Source organism: Hemiscyllium ocellatum, chromosome 33 (genome assembly GCF_020745735.1).
Source record: "Hemiscyllium ocellatum isolate sHemOce1 chromosome 33, sHemOce1.pat.X.cur, whole genome shotgun sequence".
In the NCBI taxonomy this organism is placed as follows: Eukaryota; Metazoa; Chordata; class Chondrichthyes; order Orectolobiformes; family Hemiscylliidae; genus Hemiscyllium; species Hemiscyllium ocellatum.
The window spans coordinates 3826653-3850160 of record NC_083433.1 but is presented as its reverse complement, the minus strand read 5'-3'; the positions used below and the strand labels follow the sequence as shown (position 1 = coordinate 3850160).

General features: G+C 40.9%; 1 protein-coding gene across 7 annotated transcripts in view; it reads right to left on the bottom strand.

Annotated features, from left to right (window-relative positions):
- Positions 1-23508, bottom strand: part of tnrc6ba (trinucleotide repeat containing adaptor 6Ba) — a 210812-nt gene that overhangs the window by 94406 nt on the left and 92898 nt on the right. For 2 of the 7 annotated variants that reach the window (XM_060849560.1, XM_060849559.1), the window contains exon 1: positions 20164-20402. The exons of the other annotated variants lie outside the window; for them this stretch is intronic. Coding sequence is in view for 1 of the 2 variants with exons in the window: in XM_060849559.1 (XP_060705542.1) it covers positions 20164-20168 (5 nt within the window). In the remaining variant the exon portion in view is untranslated. Of the gene's footprint in view, positions 1-20163; positions 20403-23508 lie in introns of those variants that run through there. 7 annotated transcript variants of the gene reach the window in all.

The window sequence follows — 23508 nt, the reverse complement described above, 5'->3', positions numbered from 1 at the left end:
GGAAATCTCCAGTCTTACCTGTTGATTTGCTCAGGTTTGAACTGATTATCCCTTCCGGTCTTAGATGTGAACGTAGAAAGCACAATTAGTAAGTTTGCACATGATACAAAATGGCATTGTTGATAGTGAGGAGAATGGTCTGAGAATGTCTGATATTGATCAGTTGGTGCATTGGGCAGAGCAATGGAAGATGGAATTTAATCCTAATTAAGTGTGACGTCATGCATTATTGAACACCCACTAAGGACATACACAACAAAGGCTGTGTCTCTCGGGAGCACTGGAGAACAAAGGAACCTGGGCATATATATCCATACACCTCTGAAGGCGTGAGCACAGGTAGACAAGGTGGTTAAAAAAATGCATAAGGAATGCTTGCCTTCATTAGCCAGAGCACAAGATGTAGGAGCAAGGAAGACATCTTACAAATTTATAAAGCATTGGTCAGGATGGAATGCGGTGTTCGGTTTGGGTCACCATGCTATCAGAAGGCCTGATGCACTTGAGGGTGTAGAGGATATTCACCAGGACTTTGCCAACTGACTTATACAAAACTAAGAGACAGTCAGGAGTCCGTGAGAATTTTTACCCAATGGCAGATGTGTCTAAGACCAGATGGCATAAATTTAAGTTGGAGTAATAAATGGTTAAAGGAGATTTGAAAAATAGGTTTTTCAGAGAGGGTGACAAAAATACAGAATGCGCTGCCTAATGGGGTGGTGGACACAGCTGTTTTTGCAACATTTAAGTAGCACTTGGATGATCACTTAAAATGCCAGGACATAGTATGGTATGGACCAAGTGCAGCGAAATGCTGTTTGTTGGTGAGCATAGACATGATGGACCAAAGGGCCTGTATCTATGCTGCATAACTCTACCACAGTCTATCATTTCTCATGTTAATTGTCTTTCTAGCATACTCTCTACTCTCGATTTATCAAATCTTCCCAAATTCAATTTCTTGACCCTACTATTTAACTTAAATCCTCTTTACTTTCTTAATTATGTAGCTCACTGGAATTCCAGTTGGTTCAGATGTAGACCATCCCAATAATATAGCCACCAGTTTCTGCAGTAATAGTGCCAGTGCCTCACGCACAAGAACCCACTTTTACCTCATCAATCTTTGAGCTGTACAATAATTGCTCTAATCTTATTTGCCTGGTGCTAATTTGTACATGGCCCAGGCAATAATCCAGAGATTACCATCATTGAGATTTTGCTGCTTAATTTAAGTCAAGCTCCTTACACTAGTTACTGGAAACTCTTCCAGCATCTATAATAGCTAATACCAACATGAACCATCGCAACTGGATCCCCAGTCACAGTGCAGGCCCTTCAAGAGCTTGGCCTCAGGAAGGCAAAATGATCTTCATAACTCTCTCTTTTGTAGTATATATTGCTATATACTGAATATAGCAAAAATGTACTTAACCTGGGCAGACCGTAATTCAGTTCAGGCATAAGTAGTTCTTCTATAACCTGATAGTTACATTCCTGTGCGACCTAGTATTATAGAAAAATCAAGCTTTAGAAACAGCGCTTAGTGTTGGCGATGTAATCTTGTTACAGCCAATACGTTCTAAAATTTCCACACTTTTTCTAAAGTGTCCCCAATTGCATAATAGCAAATTCACATTAACAAAACGGGCATTACAGTAGAAACACCTTATCTCGACAATTAATGTTAAAAATCAGACAACACCACGTTATAGTCTAACAGGTTTAATTGGAAGCACCCTAGCTTTGGGAGCGTCGCTCCTTCATCAGGTGATAGCCTGATGAAAGACTATCACCTGATGAAGGAGCGACGCTCTGAAAGCTAGGGTGCTTCCAATTTAACCTGTTGGACTATAACCTGGTGTGTTGTGATTTTTAACTTTGTACACCCCAGTCCAACACCGGCATCTCCAAATCATGTCTACAATTAAAGATTGACTAAAGGAAACAATACAAGGAGGCAATGAAAATAGCCTCAAATTTGTGAGAACACAGAGCATTTGACCTGAAAATTAAAAGGCATTCTAAATGGATCATTTCTCTGATTCACAACATTAGGAAGCCAAGTCAATAAAGTCTACCGGGTTAGCCTTTGGCTAGATGCCACTGAGCTCAGTGGGAACCCTTTCCACTCGTGAATACTTCCCAACCTTATTTCCAAAACTCTATAATATAAAGCATATAGCCAGAAAGGAGTCAAAAATTCCAAATTCATTACTCATCATGGAATCGATTAAAATAATTGTGGAAGGGAAAGCCTGAAAAGGGAACATTGTTAGAAAATTGGGGTCAATATCAGTGCAAACAATTATAATCCCCTCAGTCCATGCTAACTGATTTGTGATCTATCCCAACCAGGGTGACCAATAATACTTTACTACTACTTTGGCCAACATCAGCTAATTCAGCTTGGACCAAGAATCAAACTTGTGACCTCCATGGCATGCTGCACTCTCTATGATGGAATGGCCAGTCACATCAATGGAGCAAAATGGTTGCTGCAGCTTCACTGCAATTGTACTCTGCATAGTTTTTCGAAGTATTTGTTCTTTATACCTGCGTAAAGCCCCTCAGGTTGCATGCACCAGGGAACGCCTGGTGTTAAAAGTAAATGTATGTTGTAACTATAACTGGTAATGGCATGTGAAGGGAGGCCCATTTTCTGTATTCGAAGAAACCAAGCTGTAATGCACTCCAAGTATATTCAAATTTAAAACTCATGTATTTTTATAAATGTTATGATTAAAGTATATTTTTGAAAACAGTTGAGCTTTAATTATCGCACATTACGAACACATTATCTAAACAATGACACTTCATTTCCCTTTACAAATGAGTTTCTAACAATGAAGAACCTTATTCTGGATCAGGTTTTTCTTTCTTTTTGGTAATCTCTACTGCAATTGAAGAATTCCACTTCTGCAGAACGAAAAGCCAGAACCAGACCACATAATTGTGTGAGCAAATTTTTGAACCATGTTTTGTTGCAACAGCAAAACTTTCGGTAGACGGCATTACCCTGTTCAACTACAGTCCACAGCAAAGAAAGTTATATATAGCAGCCTGAACCCAGCTGCTCCAGTTAGGAAAGTGTTGCAGCAATGCAACAGAAGCTGAGACAAGATGACACTGCACCTTAAGTAATATCCAAATTTAGATTCCTCCAAAAAGTCAAAATGCATAGTTTGCGTACATTGGTAGTGAGAACATTACGTTGAGTGTCAATTTTTGCCTATTATTTCAAGGTTTAATTCAAAGGATTTTCCTGTAAAAAGAAAATTACTGTTCAAAAAACATTTTTCTGGCACAGATCTTGGAGTCATAGTCTCCAAACAGGATTCAAACCCTGAATGACTGGAAAATGGATTACTGTGACAGCAAACAAACAATTTGTGAATCTTTTGGCAGAAACAGTCCAGCCAGACCCCAGAAGAAAAATCACCATCATAAATATTTCAATGTTACACTGGTGTGTGGAAACTGTCCGAATGTATCTGTTTGAGTTTTGAAAAATAGCCAGTAGCACAATAACGTATTGTCCTGGAGTTGCGTTTGAACAAATATTATGAGCTGTATAAAAATAGGTTGAAGCAATGAGTTGTTGGTCGATGACTGATGATACTATGAAAGAGAAAACAGTAAAGGTGAACTAAAAGTTAAACATATCAAACATTTACAACCGATGTGACTTTCCCCATTTGCACATTCCTAGATCAGCATCACCACAGAATCAGGATTTCAATTTACAGAACCATATCAAGGTTTTCTAAAAGCACATCCTTCTGGTTACATTTAGTTTCGGTGGCACAGTGGTTAGCACTGCTGCCTCACAGCGCCTGTAGACCTGGGTTCAATTCCTGACTCAGGCGACTGACTGTGTGGAGTTTGCACGTTCTCCCCGTGTCTGCGTGGGTTTCCTCCGGGTGCTCCGGTTTCCTCCCACAGTCCAAAGATGTGCGGGTCAGGTGAATTGGCCAAGCTAAATTGCCCGTAGTGTTAGGTAAGGGGTAAATGTAGGGGTAGGGGTATGGGTGGGTTGCGCTTCGGCGGGTCGGTGTGGACTTGTTGGGCCGAAGGGCCTGTTTCCACACTGTAAAGTCTAATCTAAAAAAAAGTTCACAACTGTTTACACAAAGGTACTATTAAAATGCATGCTGGCAAAGAGACATCACTGTATCACAAGAAATTTCAGAGTTTAACAGACTTCTAACATTCCACAAAAGCTTCCATAATAGGTTAAAATTACACCACAACAGGCGGAGGTAAAGCAAAGACATCAGTTTTAGCACAAACATCCCACAGACAAGTCGCGCACAAAAGAAAAAAGAATCAAAGAAAGCAATGTTATTTTGCTTTAAAAATCAAATATTCACATTGCAAAAATCTCTCAATTTTATAACAGTAGTTCTTCACATTATCTAGCAAAGTTAAGGATAAGAGCAGATGGGTACTGAGTTGACTGCATCGATATTCCTTTCTACTCCCTCTTTCCACCAAAACAAATCTCTCTAGAATGTTTTCCTGGGTTACAGTAACTTCGAATAGATGCCAGAATTTTTAATCAAATTGCAATCATCTCCTCCTTGTTCTCACTAAACAGAAATTGTAACAGTAATCGCTAAACAGTGATCAGGAACACAATACTCAGTCCTCCCTGCTCACCAACCAGCACACCCACTCTCCCCAGCTTGGGTATTCTGAGCAGGTTGTTACTTTGACTTCAATTAGTTGAGCTAGCCTGGCACAAATTGGAAAATGGACTCAAACTCCTTCCAACTATACGACTCAGAGCTTGCTCATAACTAGAATGTTCATCAAGATACAATTGCATTTATATAGATCAAAACATGAAAACAAGCATTCTATACATTTTGGCTTCATTCATATTTTATGAAGTTCTCTCATAAAACTAGTCATTTGCTCAGATAACAACAGTATTCACTTAAGAAATAAATGGGATATTCAGACAACACATGATACTGGCACCATTGTTGAGCAAATGGAAAGCTGTCTGCACAGTAAGGTGGATATAATTTTTGTTGTACTAATTACCTTTACGATTTATGATATAAATAATAGGTGGGTGAGAGTTAAGGGCAATAAAAGTAACCATTCAAAGCTTTTCTTACAAAGATGTGCTATCAGAATACATTCAAAGTTTGGGAGAAGATTTGTAGCTCGGGGGTTCATGTTGAACACCAACTAGCCACGAAACGACACGACCAGCTATCCTTAGTAGCCACATACGCAGATGACAAGCAACATGAATTCGACTAGGACAACACGACTGTTATAGGACAAGCCAAACAGAACAGCCAGGGAATTCCTAGAGGCATGGCACTCATCCACAGATTCAATCAATAAGCACATCGACCTGGACCCAATATACCGACCACTGCAGCGGACAGCTGAAAGCTGACAACCGGAAGCAGCTGATTCAAACCACTACAAATGTCGGAGGAAAGATCACAGAAGCACCTCACAGGAGGCTCACAAGCACTGAGGGCATCACCTAGACAGGGGACGAAACGTCTGCAACACAGATTCCCAGCTCGGCGAACACAATCACATGGCTGTTTTCGACACATCTCTTCCCACCTGCCAATATTCTCTCAAAGAATCTTTGTTGCTGGTTACTGTAGTTTAAATTACCACTGTTACAAAGGAATTTGAGATGCCAAACTGCACAGTAAACCAGGACTTGAATAAAACACAATTTTTACTAAAATATTGAGAGCAAAGGTCATCGCATTCCACTGATCTTTTAACGTTCACTCGAGTACAGCTTACTTGCAAATAAATATAATTAACTCCCAGTTTGTGCTGAATCAGCTGGTCTCAGTCAACAAGGCAGACAGAACACTGCAGCAAGGCCAAGATTAAGAGGGACTAAATAAGTAACAGCCATTGCCCCCATTACTGTAAGACGTTTGCAACTGACTTTACACTAATTAGTTCTGGAAAAAATCACATGCTTAGGTACCTAGTGCCCTGCTCACGGATCCCAACTAGTTTCACAAAAAGATTTTGCACTTGGGTGAGGCAACAATACTGTAAATATCTTTAAAATCATAACATGGAAAATTATTTATAATTTCATAAACCAAGAGAAAAAAGTTGTCATGTGAATTTCAGCCAAAATTGCTCTTTTAAGAGTAACCATGCTACCCTGATGAGATTAGATAACTAATCTGTACAAAGAAAGCACCTATATTCACTGAGATGGTAAAGGTCATGATTTAGTGAGGGTGGTTGGAGGAATACACATTCGTAGAACTTATTTGTTCTTAAAAAAGTGATTCGCCCCATTTCCCATAACATCTTTATAGGAATACCATTTCAAAAGAACATAACTACAATGATGCCCCCGCCAATGATAGCTAAGCAAATATTTAAAGACATCTGATGCAAAAAAGTGTATAAACTCCCAAAGAGGATACTCAAGTAAAGTGCAACTTTACTTGTTTGAAAATCAAAAAGGTACAGAAGTCTAACACAGAATGTAACAGAAGCCCAAGAAAACAAAAAGCAACAAATCTTAGCATTAGCACATTACTAAAAAGCAGAGACGAGACAGAATCCAGTCCAATAAATATACATTACAGAGAGTGGGGCTAAGGTTGGTATAATTAAAGATAAGTGGACCTAGACTCCAAGTTTACATGTCAACAATGGGAGCAATCTTCAATGCAGGTATGGGCTAAGAAAGCCACCCCCTTGAAACAAAATTGTTTCCAAGACCTCTTAAGAGTCTACCTGTGTAACATTTGTCTAAAATATTTTTTAAAATAAGAAAAGTTTCCCAGGGGTTGAAGCAGTTACAATCCAACTCCAAAGCCCAACTCAAATTTCAACTGGCAACACAGGCGGAGGTAAATACAGACACTTTTTCAGGTCACTGCTTTTATGTAGCAGCCACATCCTGGAACACTTGACACTAAGACATTTCCTGCTCATATTGAAACAATTAAAGCTATGACTCGTAGAAGTAAAACTGAAAAGAAAAAAATCCAGCAGTGTACTTCGATAATTTCTTCCTTCAATTTACTTAACTGTAAAGATTTTGACTAGGGAGGTAAAGATGCCTAAAGTTTGATACTGAAGTAGTAATCTAGGTCATGGGTTTCACACACATTTATGAAATGGAGTTCAGTAACCCTGATATTTTGTAGAAAAAACAAATTACATAACTAGAATGTTAGTTAGTTACAGTTAGCACACTTCTCCAAACAACAAGGTTTTTGGTTCAGGTCTTACTTCACAGGTCCAGCTCAAAGACTCAGGTGCTCCAGTGCAGCAGAAGGAAAATTGCAACGTTGGGGGGTGCTAGAAATGTTAGCTAAGGTCCTAGAGTGAATGTATAAGATCCCACAGCATTATTCTGAAGAGGAGTAGGGAAGCAATCTGCAGTATCTTGGTCAATATGTGTCCCACAAAACAATTTTAGAAACATTATTTATCGTTAATACATTGCAGTTTATGGGAGTTTGCTGAGTGAAAAATCAACTGCCATCTACACTATCAAGCGTATTTCATTAGCTGTAAGGACTTTGGATGGTCACGTAGAGAGCTTTATAAATGTGGCTCTTTATCCAACAAAGAGCTATTACCTCCATCTATAATGATCTTAGCGCTGACTCCATCTCTTGCTACTTTAATTATTATACCCCACATGGTAACAAATATCAAATACAGAAACATCACTTCATCTGGTGACTTGGCTCCAGCTCATAATACATCAGCTACGTGTTTCTTCTGAAATAAAGTGACCAGATTTTAACATCTACAAAATCCTCTGCAGTGTAGTGGCATTGATGGGTGTGAGGGCTGATCCAGAGCAAAAGTGACCTTGCTCCATTTTAATCAAATTCAACTTCTGAAAGATAAGTAACAAACCCAAACTTCAACCGAGAAGTTTAAACCTATCTAATTTCCTTCAGAAACCGCCAGTGCAGCAGAAACAGGAAATGATAGATAGTTAATCCACAGCAAACACAATACTTTTGTGTGCAATGTTCAAGCAGAATGACAGCTTAAAACTGCATTTCTATTTTACCATCAATGCTTAAGATCGCCTCTTTCATTTAACTGCTATAACATGTGCAGTATCACATTTTGTAGCTCATGTTAACCACATTTGTTTTAATTACATTTACACAAACTATTTTCCTGTGAAACCATTTCCAAAGCCTATTTTTCAAGCATCAATCCACCTGTTAGAAACAAACCTGCCTGTAGCCAGTCTCAGACTGACGTACCCACATCAAGCCATCCTATACTGTTTCGTTATAACATATTTCCACTCAGCAGCCATTCAATTTATCCACCCCTCCCTTCTTCTAATAAATGGACCTGGACAATTGCCAGCTTCCCCTCACCTCTCTGCATGAAAGCAGCTCTTCTTTTTACCCACCTTCTTTTAATGATGGCTCTACAAGGCACTGCTACACACAGTCTCTCATTCACCCACTCAGATGTGCAAACAACCAAATCAGCAGAGGTGCAGAATAAAATGGCAGTAAGCAGATACAGCCGATCAGGGAGAGAGAAAAATGCTGCATCAGCTCAAACAGGAGGACAGAGTTAGAAAACATAAAGCCAAGCGACTACATTGTGTTAAGTGGCAGAGATGTATACATAGGAGATGCTTGCTTAGCAACCCATTTTAAACAATTTCAGATGTATAAGAGCTGTAGTAGTCACACAGCAGCTTACATAAACCCCAGGATTTTAAAAAATATCCATCATTCATAACACAAACTGCCATAGTCAAGCTGAGATTTTTTTTTGTTTAAAATTTCAATTGTATCCCTTTTAGCATCAAGGTTTTGTCCCTCATTAGGGTACAACGTCATAGGCACCAACCACCCACTGTTACCTTGATATGTTGCTGTCCTTTACCTGCAAACTTGAGTGCGCAAAGCAGCCTATTTTAAGTATGGAGGAAATCACAGCCAAGTTCAATGCTGTCCTCAGCCAGCTTGTATGCACACACAGTGTAGCAGGAGCCAGTGAGCTCAAGGGAAGGAACCTTGGCTTATTTCCACCATCCTTTTTTTAAATCAGCTATTGGAGCTAACCAAATCATGGTCTCGAGCAAAATTCTCATCCAATCACAGAATTCCAGATTAGCTAAAAAGTTTGCAGTTGTTAATGATACCCTCTCCTTCTACTGAACTTTTAAATTATCTGCCTGTCTCCCATTTCAATACAATATTTTAAAATTCATTTTATTTGTTTCCTGCTACAGAGAATGTGTATCGGGTATGAGCAGATAGGGAAAGAGTTAAGTTTAGCGAAATGAGGTTCAGCTGAACATGACTCCGATCAGATAAGAACTTGCAGTTAACAATGGGATGCTGGAGGTAAGGGCAATGGGTTAACAAGATGGAAAAGCATTCATCATGTAGAGCCATTTAACAATATTAGAAGCATTCAGTACATAAGCTCAGTTTAACAAGCTGAAAAGTATGCATTATGTGAAGCCAGTTAAGGTTAAGAATATTCATTGTGTAACAGCAGATGGCTTAATCTTTACTGTTGATGCTTGTGACTGTAACGGTCACTCAATCAATATATATGTTGCCTTATCTGGATGCTCCTCTCTGTAAAATGGCTGTAATTAATAAGAAATTATTCCAGAGAAGATTGTGAACTCATGTCCCTGTGCTCATGGGCAATCGTTCTCTCTCCCTCCAGGGTCCGTAATGAAGATGAAGGAGATAAAACTATACTGTGTCACTCAGCATTTTGTTTCGACGGTGGGGGCGGGGGGGAAACAGAACACTATTACTGGCTCTGCCTTTTCATGATCAGTGCAACATACTCTCTCTGGTTTCTTGTTCCTAAAATATCTACAAAACAGATTATTTTACAAAAATAGTTATAGTCAGGAACAACAGCACAAAAGAAAATGCAACTTCTTGGCATTATTAAAAGAAACACAGTAATTATTAAAAAGAAAGATAGAAAGAGACAAACCAGGAATCCTCAGGCCAGACAATCAACCTCAGTGGTGGTAACGTTATTAACAAAGAAAATTTACAGCCCAGGAACATGCCCTTTGGCCCTCCAAGCAACAGCTGATCCAAATCCACTGTCTAAACCTATGGCCCAATTCCTAAGCATCCATATCCCTCGATTCCCCACCCACTCATGCATCTGCCCAAGCACATCTTAACTGAATTTACCGTGCCTGCCTCTACTGACAACGCATTCCAGACACCTACCACCCTCTGTGTAAAGTACTTCCCACCTATATCCTCAAACTTTTCTCTCCTCACCTTGAACAAGTGACCTCTCATTATTGAATCCCTCACCCTGGGAAAAAGCTCATCTCTATATACTCTGCCTATACCCTTCATGCTTTTGTAGACCTCAATCAGGTCCCCCCTTATCTCCTTTTTTCTAATGAAAAGAATCCTAATCTACTCAACCTCTCTTCATAGCTAGCACCTTCCATACCAGACAACATCCTCATAAACCTTCTCTGCACCCTCTCCAAAGCGTCCAAGTTCTTTTGGTAACGTGGCAACCAGAATTGTTCACAGAATTCTAAATGCGGCCGAAACTAAAGTCCTGTACAATTTTAACATGACCTGCCAGCTCTATTACTCAATACCCCGTCTGATGAAGGCAAGCATACCATATGCTTTCTTGACAACTCTATCCAACTATGCAGCCACCTTCAGGGTACAATGGCCATGAACTCCCAGATCTCTCTGCTCATCAACTTTTCCCAATGCTCTTCCATTTAGAGTATAGTTCACTCTAGAATTCAACCTTCCAAAATGCACACCTCACATCTGCCTGGAAGACCTTCCAGAACGCATCACATTTACCTGAATTAGAAAGAATTCTGAGAGACAGATTATCTACGCTTGGAGAGGTACTGATTAACCAGGGATAGTCATCATGGGCAAGGGAAGACAATATTTGGTAAGTTTGGTACAGGAACATTTCTGTAACTGGAAGTGTGCTTCCTGTAGAGTTACACAGGGCTTAGTGTTTGGGACTTTACAGTGTTATTTGAACTTTAATGTAGCAAGGTACAATCAAGAAATTTGCAGATGGTACAAAATTCAGTATATCGATAAAGTGTGAGGAAGGGAGCCATAAACTGCAAGAGGATATTAACAGCCTGATCAGTTGGGCAGAGCAGCATGTGCTAACAAGACAAGGGATTAGACTATCAATGGTAGGGCCCTGGAAAGTACTGGACTTCAGAGACTTTGGTGTCTACATCTACAGATTTTTGAAGGTAGCAGGGCAGGGAGAGAAGGTGGTTAAGAAAGGATATGGGATATTTTCTTTTATTAGCTGAAGTACAAGGAAGTTAGGGTGGAACTGATAACATACACATTAGATCACAGTTGAAAGTATTGCACACAGCTCTGGTCAATACATGATAGGAAGGATGCGACAGCATTACAAAGGGTGCAAAGCAGAACTACCAGAATGCTGTCTGTTTTGGTGGGTCTGATCTTCAAGGAAAAATTATTAAATCTGGGGTTCTTTTCCACAGAGCCGCAAAAGTTGAGAGGGGGCATGGTAGAGATGTGCAAGGTTATGAAAGGCATTGTGTGTGGATAAGAAGGCACTTTTTCCAGCAATACAGGAGTCAATAATCAAGGGCATAGATTTAAGGTACAAGTTAGAATGCCCAGAGGACAGTTGAGAAGACGTTTTCAGTCAAGGGTGGACAGATTCTGGAACTTTTTAACCTGAAAAGGTGGGTAGAGTCAAAACGTCTCACATTTAGGCAGTACATAGATATTCATTTGCCTTGCCATAGCCTCCAGGGCTACGAGCTAAAAGCTGGAGAACAAGGTTAGCAGAAAACAGGACTGATCTTTGTTGACCACTGCAGGTAGAATGGGTGAAGTGGCTTTGTGCTTTAGCCATGCAGTAGATTTTTACCGTTTATTTTTAAAAAGCTTGCCTTGAAGAGGGTCAAAAGGAGGAAGAAGATCCAACTTTAGTCTGTTTTCTTTTTAAAAATTACATGGACTTCAACGATAGAGTCATAGGGATGTACAGCATGGAAAGAGACCCCTCTGTCCAACTCGTCCATGTCGACCAGATACCGCAAACCAATCTAGTCTCACTTGCCAGCACCCTGCCCATATCCCTCCAAACCCTTCCTATTCATATACCTACCCAAATGCCTTTTAAATGTTGCATTTGTACTAGCCTCCACGACCTCCTCTGGCAGCTTATTCCATACACACACCACCCTCTGTGCGAAAACATTGCCTCTACGTCTCTTTTATATCTTTCCCCTCTCACCCTAAACCTATGCCCTCTAGTTCTGGACTCCCCCACCACAGGGTAAAGATTTTGCCTATTTATCCTATCCATGCCCCTCATGATTTTGTAAACCTCTATAAGGTCACCCCTCAACCTCCAACGCTACATGGAAAACAGCCCCAGCCTGTTCAGCCTCGCCCTATAGCTCAATTCCTCCAACCCTGGTAACATCCTTATAAATATCTTTTCTGAACCCTTTCAAGTTTCATAACATCTTTACAATAGGAAGGAGACCAGAATTGCACGCAATAGTCCAACAGTAGCCTAAACCAATGTCCTGTACAGACGTAACATGACCTCCCAACTCCTGTACTCGATACTCTGACCAAGAAAGGAAACCATATCAAACGCCTTCTTTACTATCCTATCTACCTGCGACTTCACTTTCAAGGAACTATGAACCTGCAATTAGTGTAATTCAGTTTAGAATCATTCACAGCTCTCTTACTAATTTTAAGGAAATTCCATGCTGTTTATAAGATACAGTAACAAAATGAGCTTTAAAAACCAATTATTTGATTCTATGCCCTAAGTATTAAACATGTGCCATCCTCTACACCCTTTCAGAGCATGTATTAATTGATTGCTAGCTATTCCATTCTCACCTGTCTGAAGGTAAACAGCAGGCAGAATTGTTGGCCCATGAAATGAATTTTGCTGGTTTCAGTTGGTCAAACACCAACTTCCCTGCTTCTAATTTCTTCATTTTCTGGATTTCTGAATAATTCGACTGGAATCAATTACAAATGAAATGTCTAGCTAATAGAACTTTTTTTTTGGTAAGTATTGTTGCAAAAATCACAGTTCGAAATAGTGCTGTCAAACCGAGGTTGTGAACGTACAGTTTGGATTTTTAGAAGTTCACAACCTCGTAAAATTGAGAACTTAATCCAGTATGATCCATTTTGATTTCAACACTGAAAACAGAGGGAAACAAAGCAATACGCAGGACAGCACATTAGAAGCAGCAAGAGAAGAAAGTTCACTAATTAAAAAAAAGAGCAAGAAGCTCATACAACAGATTGAAGTTTATGTCAAGACTGAGAACATTTTAAATCTGGACCATGGCAAAGTGCCTAGATGTTATCAGCTGAATTTCAGTATAACTTCCATGTCCAGGATTCATTTATGCTGCTTTAATTTACATTCAATGGCATCTGCACTCTCGAACACACCAGACTGAGATATTAAGGGATTAATTTACTCTGTGACCTTCAAGAAATTGGATGTCCTACCTGTAGGGTGACATGTTTCTCTATCTTGCAGGTACCATGTTAAAAAAAAAATTATATTGTCATCTCCTATTATTCAGAGTAAAAAATTTGCATTATCATCCCCTGTTCAGAATCATAAGAACATTGCAGTTAGAATTCTGACTACTCCCTGAAGTCTAAAAAACTATTTACACCAGATCTTGCTATTAAAGAATAATCTAAATTACATTGTTTCTGGATATTATCAGGTCACTGCATTATGTCTTGAGTGGCATGTAACTGTGGGTTGTCTGGTGGGCATTAATGACTGCAATGAGAGATTTTGTATAAAGGAAGAACTGTTCCTTGTTTAGAGCAACCTCCCGACATGGCTTCGCAACCGTTGCAAAGCCGTATTAAGGGTTCTTCCAAAGCTTGTACTTGCTTAATAAATTTTGGCTGTTCACAGAAGTTGGCATATTGCAGCTGCATCACGTATGTAAGAATCACAAGAAAAAATACCTAACAAGACCAGTAATCAACTGTTCTGCTCTACGTAATTTACAATATAAAAGTAATTAAATGCAATTCAAAAATTACCACAAAATAAGGAAAACAAGTGATAAATAAAAGAAACTCTTTGCTAGCCAGATATTGGGAGCTTACTGAAACATGGACTCCAATGTATTCATGAAACCAAATCAAAACCATGCCACTTTTATAACCACTCTCCCTTGAACAAAGTAGAAGGAAGTGTTTAGGGGCTATTTGCTCCTGTTGATGGCCAGTAACCAGTATTACCACAAATAGTGTTACAATCGAAATTCACATATAATTGTGGTTCTGATATGTTGATTCGTTTACAAGTCAAGGAAGCATAAGATATGAGATTTAAGTTTTTGGACCCAAAACTACAGATTTTGTTTTGCTATTGGACCATCCCTGATTTGAAAAAAATGGAGGGAGTCAGTATTGGCAGAGAATTATTTTACTTTGAAGTTGTTTACTCAACAGAACGCGAGTTATCCAAAGGGATGCTTACTGTGCTAAAGGACCCAAGGTGGTCAGGAGCTGAACTGCTGGAGACAAATGCAGATGATAATTTATTTACATATTAAGGTTATAACAATCTGGCATATACTGCGTGAAAGGGGAGTGGAAGCAGATTCAAAAGCAACTTCCACAAGTAACTGTTTAGATACTTGGTTGGCAAAATGTTTCAGGTCTACTGGGAATGAACAAGTAGTGAAACTAATTCAGCAGCTGTTTCAAAGAACTGGCATGAACAAGGCGAATAGCCTCCAGAGATAATCTTAAAAATTACAATGGCTCTCTTGATGGTTGAGATTAAATGTACATCTCATTTCAGCTTCGGTCACTGATCTTAGCCAAAGCTAAAGCTGACCTCAATATTACCTGGCTTGGGATTACGAGAGAAATATGGCATAATTTCTGCAGTTACTTCTCTCTGGCAGAGATGTGCATGGCTCTGGACACTGTAGGAGTACAGATCTGGGCTCAGCTGTAATGCCAGCATGACAATGAACCAACAGCACGCTACCTTTGTTCTCACATACAGGAGTACAATTCTAAGCAAAAATAATAAACATTCCTGAAATGTACACTAGACAGTAATAAATCAAATCAAATGCTAAATTTTATCTCAGCCGTGTTACTTGTGTTTTCTGGCTATTATTTGTGTCAGAATAGTCCTTATATGACCTTTACAAACGTCAACGAGTATTTACTAATATAGCATATTCCTGTCTAAACAGCTGGATAATAGATATTGCCTGGATAGTCTGCACAAATGGAGAATACATGGCAGGATGGGTGCAATAAGTTCCCTAATCTCAAACTTTACATAACGATAGAATTAGGTATCCACAACTATTTGGAGTAACTATGCCCAATTCTTTACTAGATCACAAATTAATTACATTACAAATAATATTAAGATACATGGACGGTGTTATACTTGCATACGCAGAGATGGTAAGGCTGATAAGATTTCCCCCCCCCGGCACAAACAAGGTGGAGGTGGGCACAGTCTCTCAGTACGAATGTTATTCCTTGCTGACTTTCTTCCCAAGATCCTTCATTCCAATATTTCAGCTGTACCTTCTACACCATTGCAGTTTCTCAGCCTGAAGTTGCTTAGCTGTAAAAGTTTCTAATTTTATTCTGTTAGCCACATTCACATGGAAGTTGGTGAAGATAGAATCATACAACATGAAAACAGACCTTCAGCCTAACTTGTCCATGCTGACCACGTTTCCTAAACTGAACTGGTCCCATATCCCTCGAAAACTTTCCCACCCATACACCTATCCACAATAGCTTTTAAATGTTGTAATTGTACTCGCCTCTACCAGTTCCCATATACATATACCACCTTGTGTGAAAAGGGCTTAGGCCCCTTTTAAGTCTTTCCTTTCTCATCTTGAATCAAAGTCTTCTAGTCTTGGGCATCCCACTCTGGGGCAAAGACCTTGGCTAATCACCTTATCTCTGTCCTTCATGATTTTATAAACATCTATAAAGGTCATCCCTCAGCCTCTTACGCTCCAGGGAAAGATGTCTGAGCATATCCAGCCTCAAACCTTCTAATCTTTGTAACATCCTTGTAAATCTTCTTTGCACTCTTCTCAGTTTAATAGCAGGTCAAAGCGAATTATAAGGCCAGACGTGGCTTTACCAATGTTTTGTGCAGCCATGGACTTGAAACCCCAACTTCTTCACTCAATGCTCTTCTGACCAATGAAGGTAAATATGCCAAATGCCTTCTTCAACACCATCCACCTGTGACACCATTTTCAAGGAATTACATACCTTCACCCTTATGTCTCACTGCTCGGCAACACTCCTCAGGGAGTTACTATTAACTGTGAAGGTTCTGCCCTGGTTTGTCTTATCAAAATGCAACACCTCAAATTAAACTCCATCCATCAGTCCTCGGCCCACAGTGGCCCAGTTGATCAAGATTCTGTTTCTACACTTAGATAACCTTCTTACCCATCCATAAATTTTAGTGTCATCCACAAACTTACTAACCATGCCTCCTATATTCACATCCAAAATCATTTATATAAACAAACAACCAACTGTGGACTCAGCACCGATCCTACATCTGAAAAACAACCCTCTACCACCACCCTGTTCATTCACTCATTTCATTTAGGTTCCTTATCAATAGATTAGATTCCCCTACAATGTAGAAACAGGCCCTTCGGCCCAACAAATCCACACTGACCCTCCGAAGAGTTACTCATCCAGAATCATTTCTCTGACTAATGCACCTCACACTATGGACAATATTGGAATGGCCAATTCACCTAACCTGCACATCTTTGGACTGTGGGAGGAAACTGGAGCACCCAGAGGAAAACCACGCAGACACGGGGAGAACGTGCAAAATCCACACAGACAGTCGCCCGAGGCTGGAATCGAACCCAGGTCCCTAGCGCTGTGAGGCAGCAGTGCTAACCACTGAGCTACCGTGCTGCCCTAAATAGGTAAGATAACAAATGCACCTCATTTAATTCAAACGCAAGTCCGAGACAAAAGCACACAGGCTAACTTAATATGCATTTTTAAAAATATACCAATCATGTATATTCTCGTTCTGAAAACAAGCTGATCTTTATTTGTGTAAGTTATTAATTTCTGTTATGATCACACAATGAGCATTTCTGTACAAAAAGCATTATTTCGTTCAATGTAATTTCAGCCTACGAACTCTAAAGTTCACTCAGAACATTCAGATTAGAATGTTTAGATTACTTAGTGTGGAAACTGGCCCTTCAGCCCAACAAGTCCACACTGACCCGCCAAAGCACAACCCACCCAGACCCATTCCCTGACATTTACCCCTTCACCTAACACTATGGGCAATTTAGTGTGGCCAATCCGCCTAACCTGCACATTTTTGGATTGTGGGAGGAAACCGGAGCACCCGGAGGAAACCCACGCAGTCACAGGGAGAACGTGCAAACTCCACACAGAGAGTCGCGTGAGGCGGGAACTGAACCCGGGTCTCTGGCGCTGTGAGGCAGCAGTGCTAACCACTGTGCCACCGTGCTGTCCATAATGTCTCAGATATGCAGCTATAGTCAGCGCTAAAAAAAATTATGAGCCAATTGTTGGTGCTGGCATTTCAGCTTCACAGACCTACTTCTCAGCTGGGCAATTCTGATTCAGACCAAAAGACAGTTTAGTCTCAGAGTTGATCACAATGGAACCTAACACTAGCAAATTTGTGCGCCCTGGTTCCTTCCCTCATGCCTTCAATATTGAGAGTGCAGTTCTCTCGTCTGTTTTCGCCGCTGCTTTCTCAAGGCCCCTGCAATCTAATCCAGCATCAGCAGAACAAACTGGTTTGAGACATAGTTCCAACAGGCTACCCCTCATCAGTGCTATTTCATGCCTTTTTACCCCTCTCCAACCATACATAACTGCATTTGCTGTCGCTGCTTTCATACTAATCAACTGACTTGATCAGTGAAGATCTGATAATACAAGACCACGCAATCTGTGCAAAAGTGATGCTAAGGTGCAAAATTGGTACTGATGCTCATTCACAAAGGAGAAACCAGCTTCCACATATATGACAGAGGGAGTAGATTTCTAGTCTAATCTGCAATATAAATCTAGGGGGGCAATGGTTCCTCAAAAATAGGAAATCAAAAAACAAACAAACAGATGCAAACAGCTCAATCAGCATTCAAGCAAACAGCACTGACGTCCCAGACTTCGTTGCCAGGCACAAATGGCCTAAGAAACAACCCACTGTAAACTGAAAATTCCACACATGCCATAAATGATATGATTTAAAAAGCAGATCCCTGTAAACTACTGTGTGCATAACTGTGACTATGGTATTACATTTCCTACACACACCATTCAAACAAAAACATTTCACCTCATCACATTTATCCCCAATGAAACAAACATCTACATCTACCCACATTGGATTTATTTTTAAAAGCACATTGCACAATTTTATATATTTCACTTACAGTTGATTGATACCATCAAAAATCTGAGTTTTGAGTGAAGCTCTTTCAAGTTTGGATGGTACCTGACACTAGACTTTGAGCCCTCAAAGTGAAATTCTAGAAGAACCTGGAGTTAATTCCCCCATCCCAAACACTGATTCACTTTAGAAGGGCAGCACTACAAAGCTATTCTTAAAACTTGCTAACATAAAATAAAAAGTATTCTGAACGAATCTGAGAGACAGCATGGTGGACACTGATTACAATTACTGGTTAGTCAAAGCAAAAGTGTAGATTAGAGTGGTGCTAGAAAAGCACAGCAGGTCAGGCAGCATCCGAGAAGCAGGAAAAATCAACGTTTCGGGCAAAAGCCCTTCATCACCAGCTCCATTCCTGATGAAGGACTTTTGCCCGAAACGTCGATTTTCCTGCTCTTCAGATGCTGCTTGACCTGCTGTGCTTTTCCAGCACCACTCTAATCTGAACTGTGGTTTCCAGCATCTGCAGTCGTCACTTCTGCCTATTGTAAAGCTAAAGTCCTGCCATAAGGAGACAGTCCCCTCCCTCTATAAAGAAATCACTTTCGCTATTATTGCGACTATCTCTGAGCAACTAAGGGCAGGCAGATTAAAGCACTCCATATAACTATTTACACGAGCCTATGATTTCTCAATTGCAGGCAACTGCTCTTATCTATTAGGCCATTTGCAATATTGTTTACTGTGGAGAGGTGGAGGGGGGTGGTGGTTGGGAAGTCCTCAGAGCGCATGACAGCCGGAAACAAGGCATACCGTACTTTACATGGCCTTCAAAAAAAAACTTAGTATACACATTTCACAGTGGCAGTTACAGGAAATTAAAGTCCACTGTGAACTTGCTCATTTGCACAAAGAATCAAGAGTCTGCCAGCCGTGCTCACATCTATGGCTTTTAGAGTTATACGGCTCGGCAGCCAGTTAAACATGGTAGCAGCTTTTGGAGTCACTGTCTGTTAAATCAATTCTTTTAAAAAGAAAACCTGGCTGCTCCACTCAAAATCAATCCGGTTTAAAATTCCGCCTATTAACAGCTTTTCAGCGCTGAATTGCAACAAATCCCTTGCAATCACAATAAGCTAGTTTCCCGCAGTGCTTTAAGTAAGTTTAACCAGTTACTCGGCCGTTTACAAGAAATGCAATTGGTTAGAAATCGTCCTTACCCGTCAAAAAAAAAACAAACCTCTCTCCGCAGCCAAATGACGGTTGCAAGGGCAATCCTTCCTTTGCTGCCTCACCGTTTAATTCAAGAGCTCATAAACAGCAGTTGAGAGCCAACTGCTTCGAAAAAAATAACTTGGCGTTCACAGGTCTGTCGCGGTAGACTTGATCGAAAATGCATCAGTAGCTAATTTGCAGCATGGCTGCATTTCGCTAAATTTTCAACCTCGTTGACTTTTGCAAAGGAACAGCATCTTTAAACTTTAAAGCCACCATCTTTTTTTTCCCTCCCCTCCCACCCGTCTGCATAAAATGGCTGTGGCTTTTTTTTTAAAAAATTAGGTTCCATCCCCTTTGCTCCCTGCAGCCAGACACAGTCTAAACAGTGTTTTGGGGCGGGGGAGAAAGGAAGAGAAAGAGTTTCTTTTCTACAAAAAAACCCCACAGAAACAAGATTCAACCACAAACCTCATAAAGTGCAACAGTGCAAGAATCCAGCAAGTTGAGGCATTCGAGGCAAAATCAAAGATGAGAAAATTAAGCAAAAAAAACTGATTATTTTCCTTCTTTTTTTTAAAAAACAACGTTCAAAAGCCAGTAGAGACTGTGTCGGCCATTTTGGCAGGAACTTGGGAGCCAGCTTCTGTGGGAAGCTTTTATTTGTGACCTTCAGAGAGAGGCTCTCATGTGATCGCTGGTCCCGTCAGTCAAACCGGGAGGGAGGAGGAGGACGCTCAACTCCACCTTCTCCGACAGCACAGGAACTCCAATAGGGAGGCTGCATGTTCTAGCAAGCAGCAGAACCCCGCAAAGTTAATCCCTTTGCGTACAGCACCAGAGCACCCTGCAACTTAGCAACGTCATTAACTCTTTTACCACCGTCCTGCTGCAATCGGGCTGTTCACTGGATAGGCAGCAGCAATTTCTTTCAGCCTGCAGTGCACCACAGACACAAGTGAACTTTCCCCATTGTCTGGTCTGTACACGATGTGAATTAGCAGCAACAACTTTTGTGCTGTTCACAATACTATGTTCAAGCGGAAGGTTCTAGGGGACGCTAGTGTTGAAGGCCCTTTTCCCAGCGTGCTACAATGAAAGGAAAACGCCTCATTTGTAAATCTCTCTTTAGATCAACACCGACTGTATTTTTTCCCTTTTCATGAAATCTGAATGCTGCACGCAAAACTAGACCCATTTTGCCAACATTGAATTACGAACTAGCATCCTCCCAATTTCATCCTTGATGAATAAAGGATGCAAAGGTTCACCAGGCTAATACCAAGCATGGAGGGTTTGTCTTGAAGACTAAAATAGGTAGGAACTGTACTAATTTCCTATCTGTGGATTGCACCTTTGCTGTGATGAACAGGTTTGTGCATTCCTTTGATCACAACAGCAATACCATTAAGGGTTATTGACTCCTGGCAAAGCAATCCATGATGGTAACATTGGTGTAAGATACTCATGTGGCATGAACGGCTGCAAGGGCAGACGAAAGCTGAAGCAATGGGGAGATCTTCTAGGAGAAAGTGAGGACTGCAGATGCTGGAGATCAGAGCTGAAAATGTGTTGCTGGCAAAGGGCTGAAGAAGGGCTCATGCCTGAAATGTCGATTCTCCTGCTCCTTGGATGTTGCCTGACTTGCTGTGCTTTTCCAGCAACACATTTTCAGCAATGGGGAGATCCCCAAATGTTGCCTTGTCACTGGGACTGGATCCAACTGCTGTCAAAAACTAATCTGTCTGATGTGCAACAGCATTTCACATTTAAAAATGCCCTACACAAGGCATCAACTCCTCACCCACACACAGCACAAACATTTCAGTAAGAGTAGACAGGGACAGGATTAAGAGATCTGAAAACCCTTAGCTTCAGGCTGGCACCAAGGCGATGGAGTTTGACTCAGTCCTTTCACTCTTCGAATAGGAATAGGAGAGGGTTTTGGAATCTTTCTTTACAACTGAGCAGGCCTCTTCAGATTCCATTCTGCTCTCTCCACACAGAAGGGACGTGAAGATTCTGACATCACAATCTGGAAACACTTGCCAAATTTGTCAAAGTCATACATACGTATAGCACAGAAACAGACTCTTCGGTTCAACTCGTCACGCTGACCAGATATCCCAGATGTCTACTGCCTAATCTTGAAGAAGTTCTCCTCTCGCTACTCCCAGTCACAAGCCTCCAACTCGGCACTGCCTTTCTGATCTGTCCTTCACTTCCTCCTTTGACCTATCACCTTCACCCACCTATCGCTTTCCCAGCTACCTCCCATTAATCTCTCAGCCCCGACCCATAAGCCTCATTCCTGATAAAGGGCTTATGCCCGAAACAACATTTCTCCTTGCTCCTAGGATGCCGCCTGAACGGCTGTGCTTTTCCAGCACCACACTCTCGACTCTGATCTCCAGCATCTGCAGTCCTCACTTCCTCCTGACCAGATTTCCCATTTGCCAGTATCCAGCCCAAATCCCTCCAAACCCTTCCTATTCATATACCCTTTTAAATGTTGTAATTGTACCAGCCTCTGCCACTTCCTCTGGCAGCTCATTCCATACACGCACCACCCTCTGCGTGAAAAAGTTGCCCTTTTATATCTTTCCCCTCTCACCCTAAACCTATGCCCTCTAGTTCTGAACTCCCCCAACCTAAGGAAAAGACATTGTCTATTTGTCCTATCCATGTCCCTCAAAACTTAATAAAAAACTTCTATAAGGTCACCCCTCAGCTTCTGATGCTTCAGGGAAAATACCCCTTGCCTATTCAACCTCTCCCTGTAGCTCAAATCCTCCAACCTGGCAACATCCTTGTAAATCTTTTCTGAACCCTTTTAAAAGTTTCACAACAACATCCTTCCAATAGGAAGGAAAACAGAACTGCACGCAATATTCCAATAGTGGCCTAACCAATGTCCTTCACAGACACAACAGAACCTCCCAACCCCTAAACGCAATGCTCTGACCAATAAAGGAAAGCAGACCAAACGCAGTCTTCACTATCCTATCTATCTGCGACTCCACTTTCAAGGAGCTATGAACCTGCACTCCAAGGTCTCTTTGTTCTGCAACACTCCCTAGAACCTTACCTTTAAGTGTAAACGTCCTGCTAAGATTTGCTTTCCCAAAATGCAACACCTCACATTTATCTGAATTAAACTCCATCTGCTACTCCTCAACCCATTAGCCCATCTGATCAAGATCCCGTTGTAATCTGAGGAAACCCGGTGTCCACTACACTTCTAATTTTAGTGTCATCTGCAAACTTACTAACTGTACCTCCTATGTTCACATCCAAATCATTTATATAAATGATGAAAAGCAGTGGACCCAGAATGGATCCTTGTTGCACTTCACTGGTCAGAGGCCTCCAGTCTGAAAAACTCCACCACTACCTTCTATCTTCGAGACAGTTCTGTATCCAAATGGCTAGTTCCTCCTGTATTCCATGAGATCTAACCTTGCTAATCAGTCTCCCATGGGGAACCTTGCCAAATGCCTTACTAAAGTCCATATCAATCACATCCACCGTTCTGCCCTCATCAGTCTTTTTTGTTACCTCTTCAAAAAACTCAAATCAAGTTCATGAGACATGATTTCCCACGCACAAATCCACATTGACTATCCCTAATCAGTCCTTACCTTTCCAAATATATTTAAATCTTGTCCGTCAGGATTCCCTCCAGCAACCTGCCCACCACTGATGTCAAGCTCACCCATCTATAGTTCCCTGACTTGTCCTTACCACCTTTCCTAAACAGTGGGACCGCGTTAGCCAACCTCCAGTCTTCTGGCACCTCACCTGTGGCTATTGATA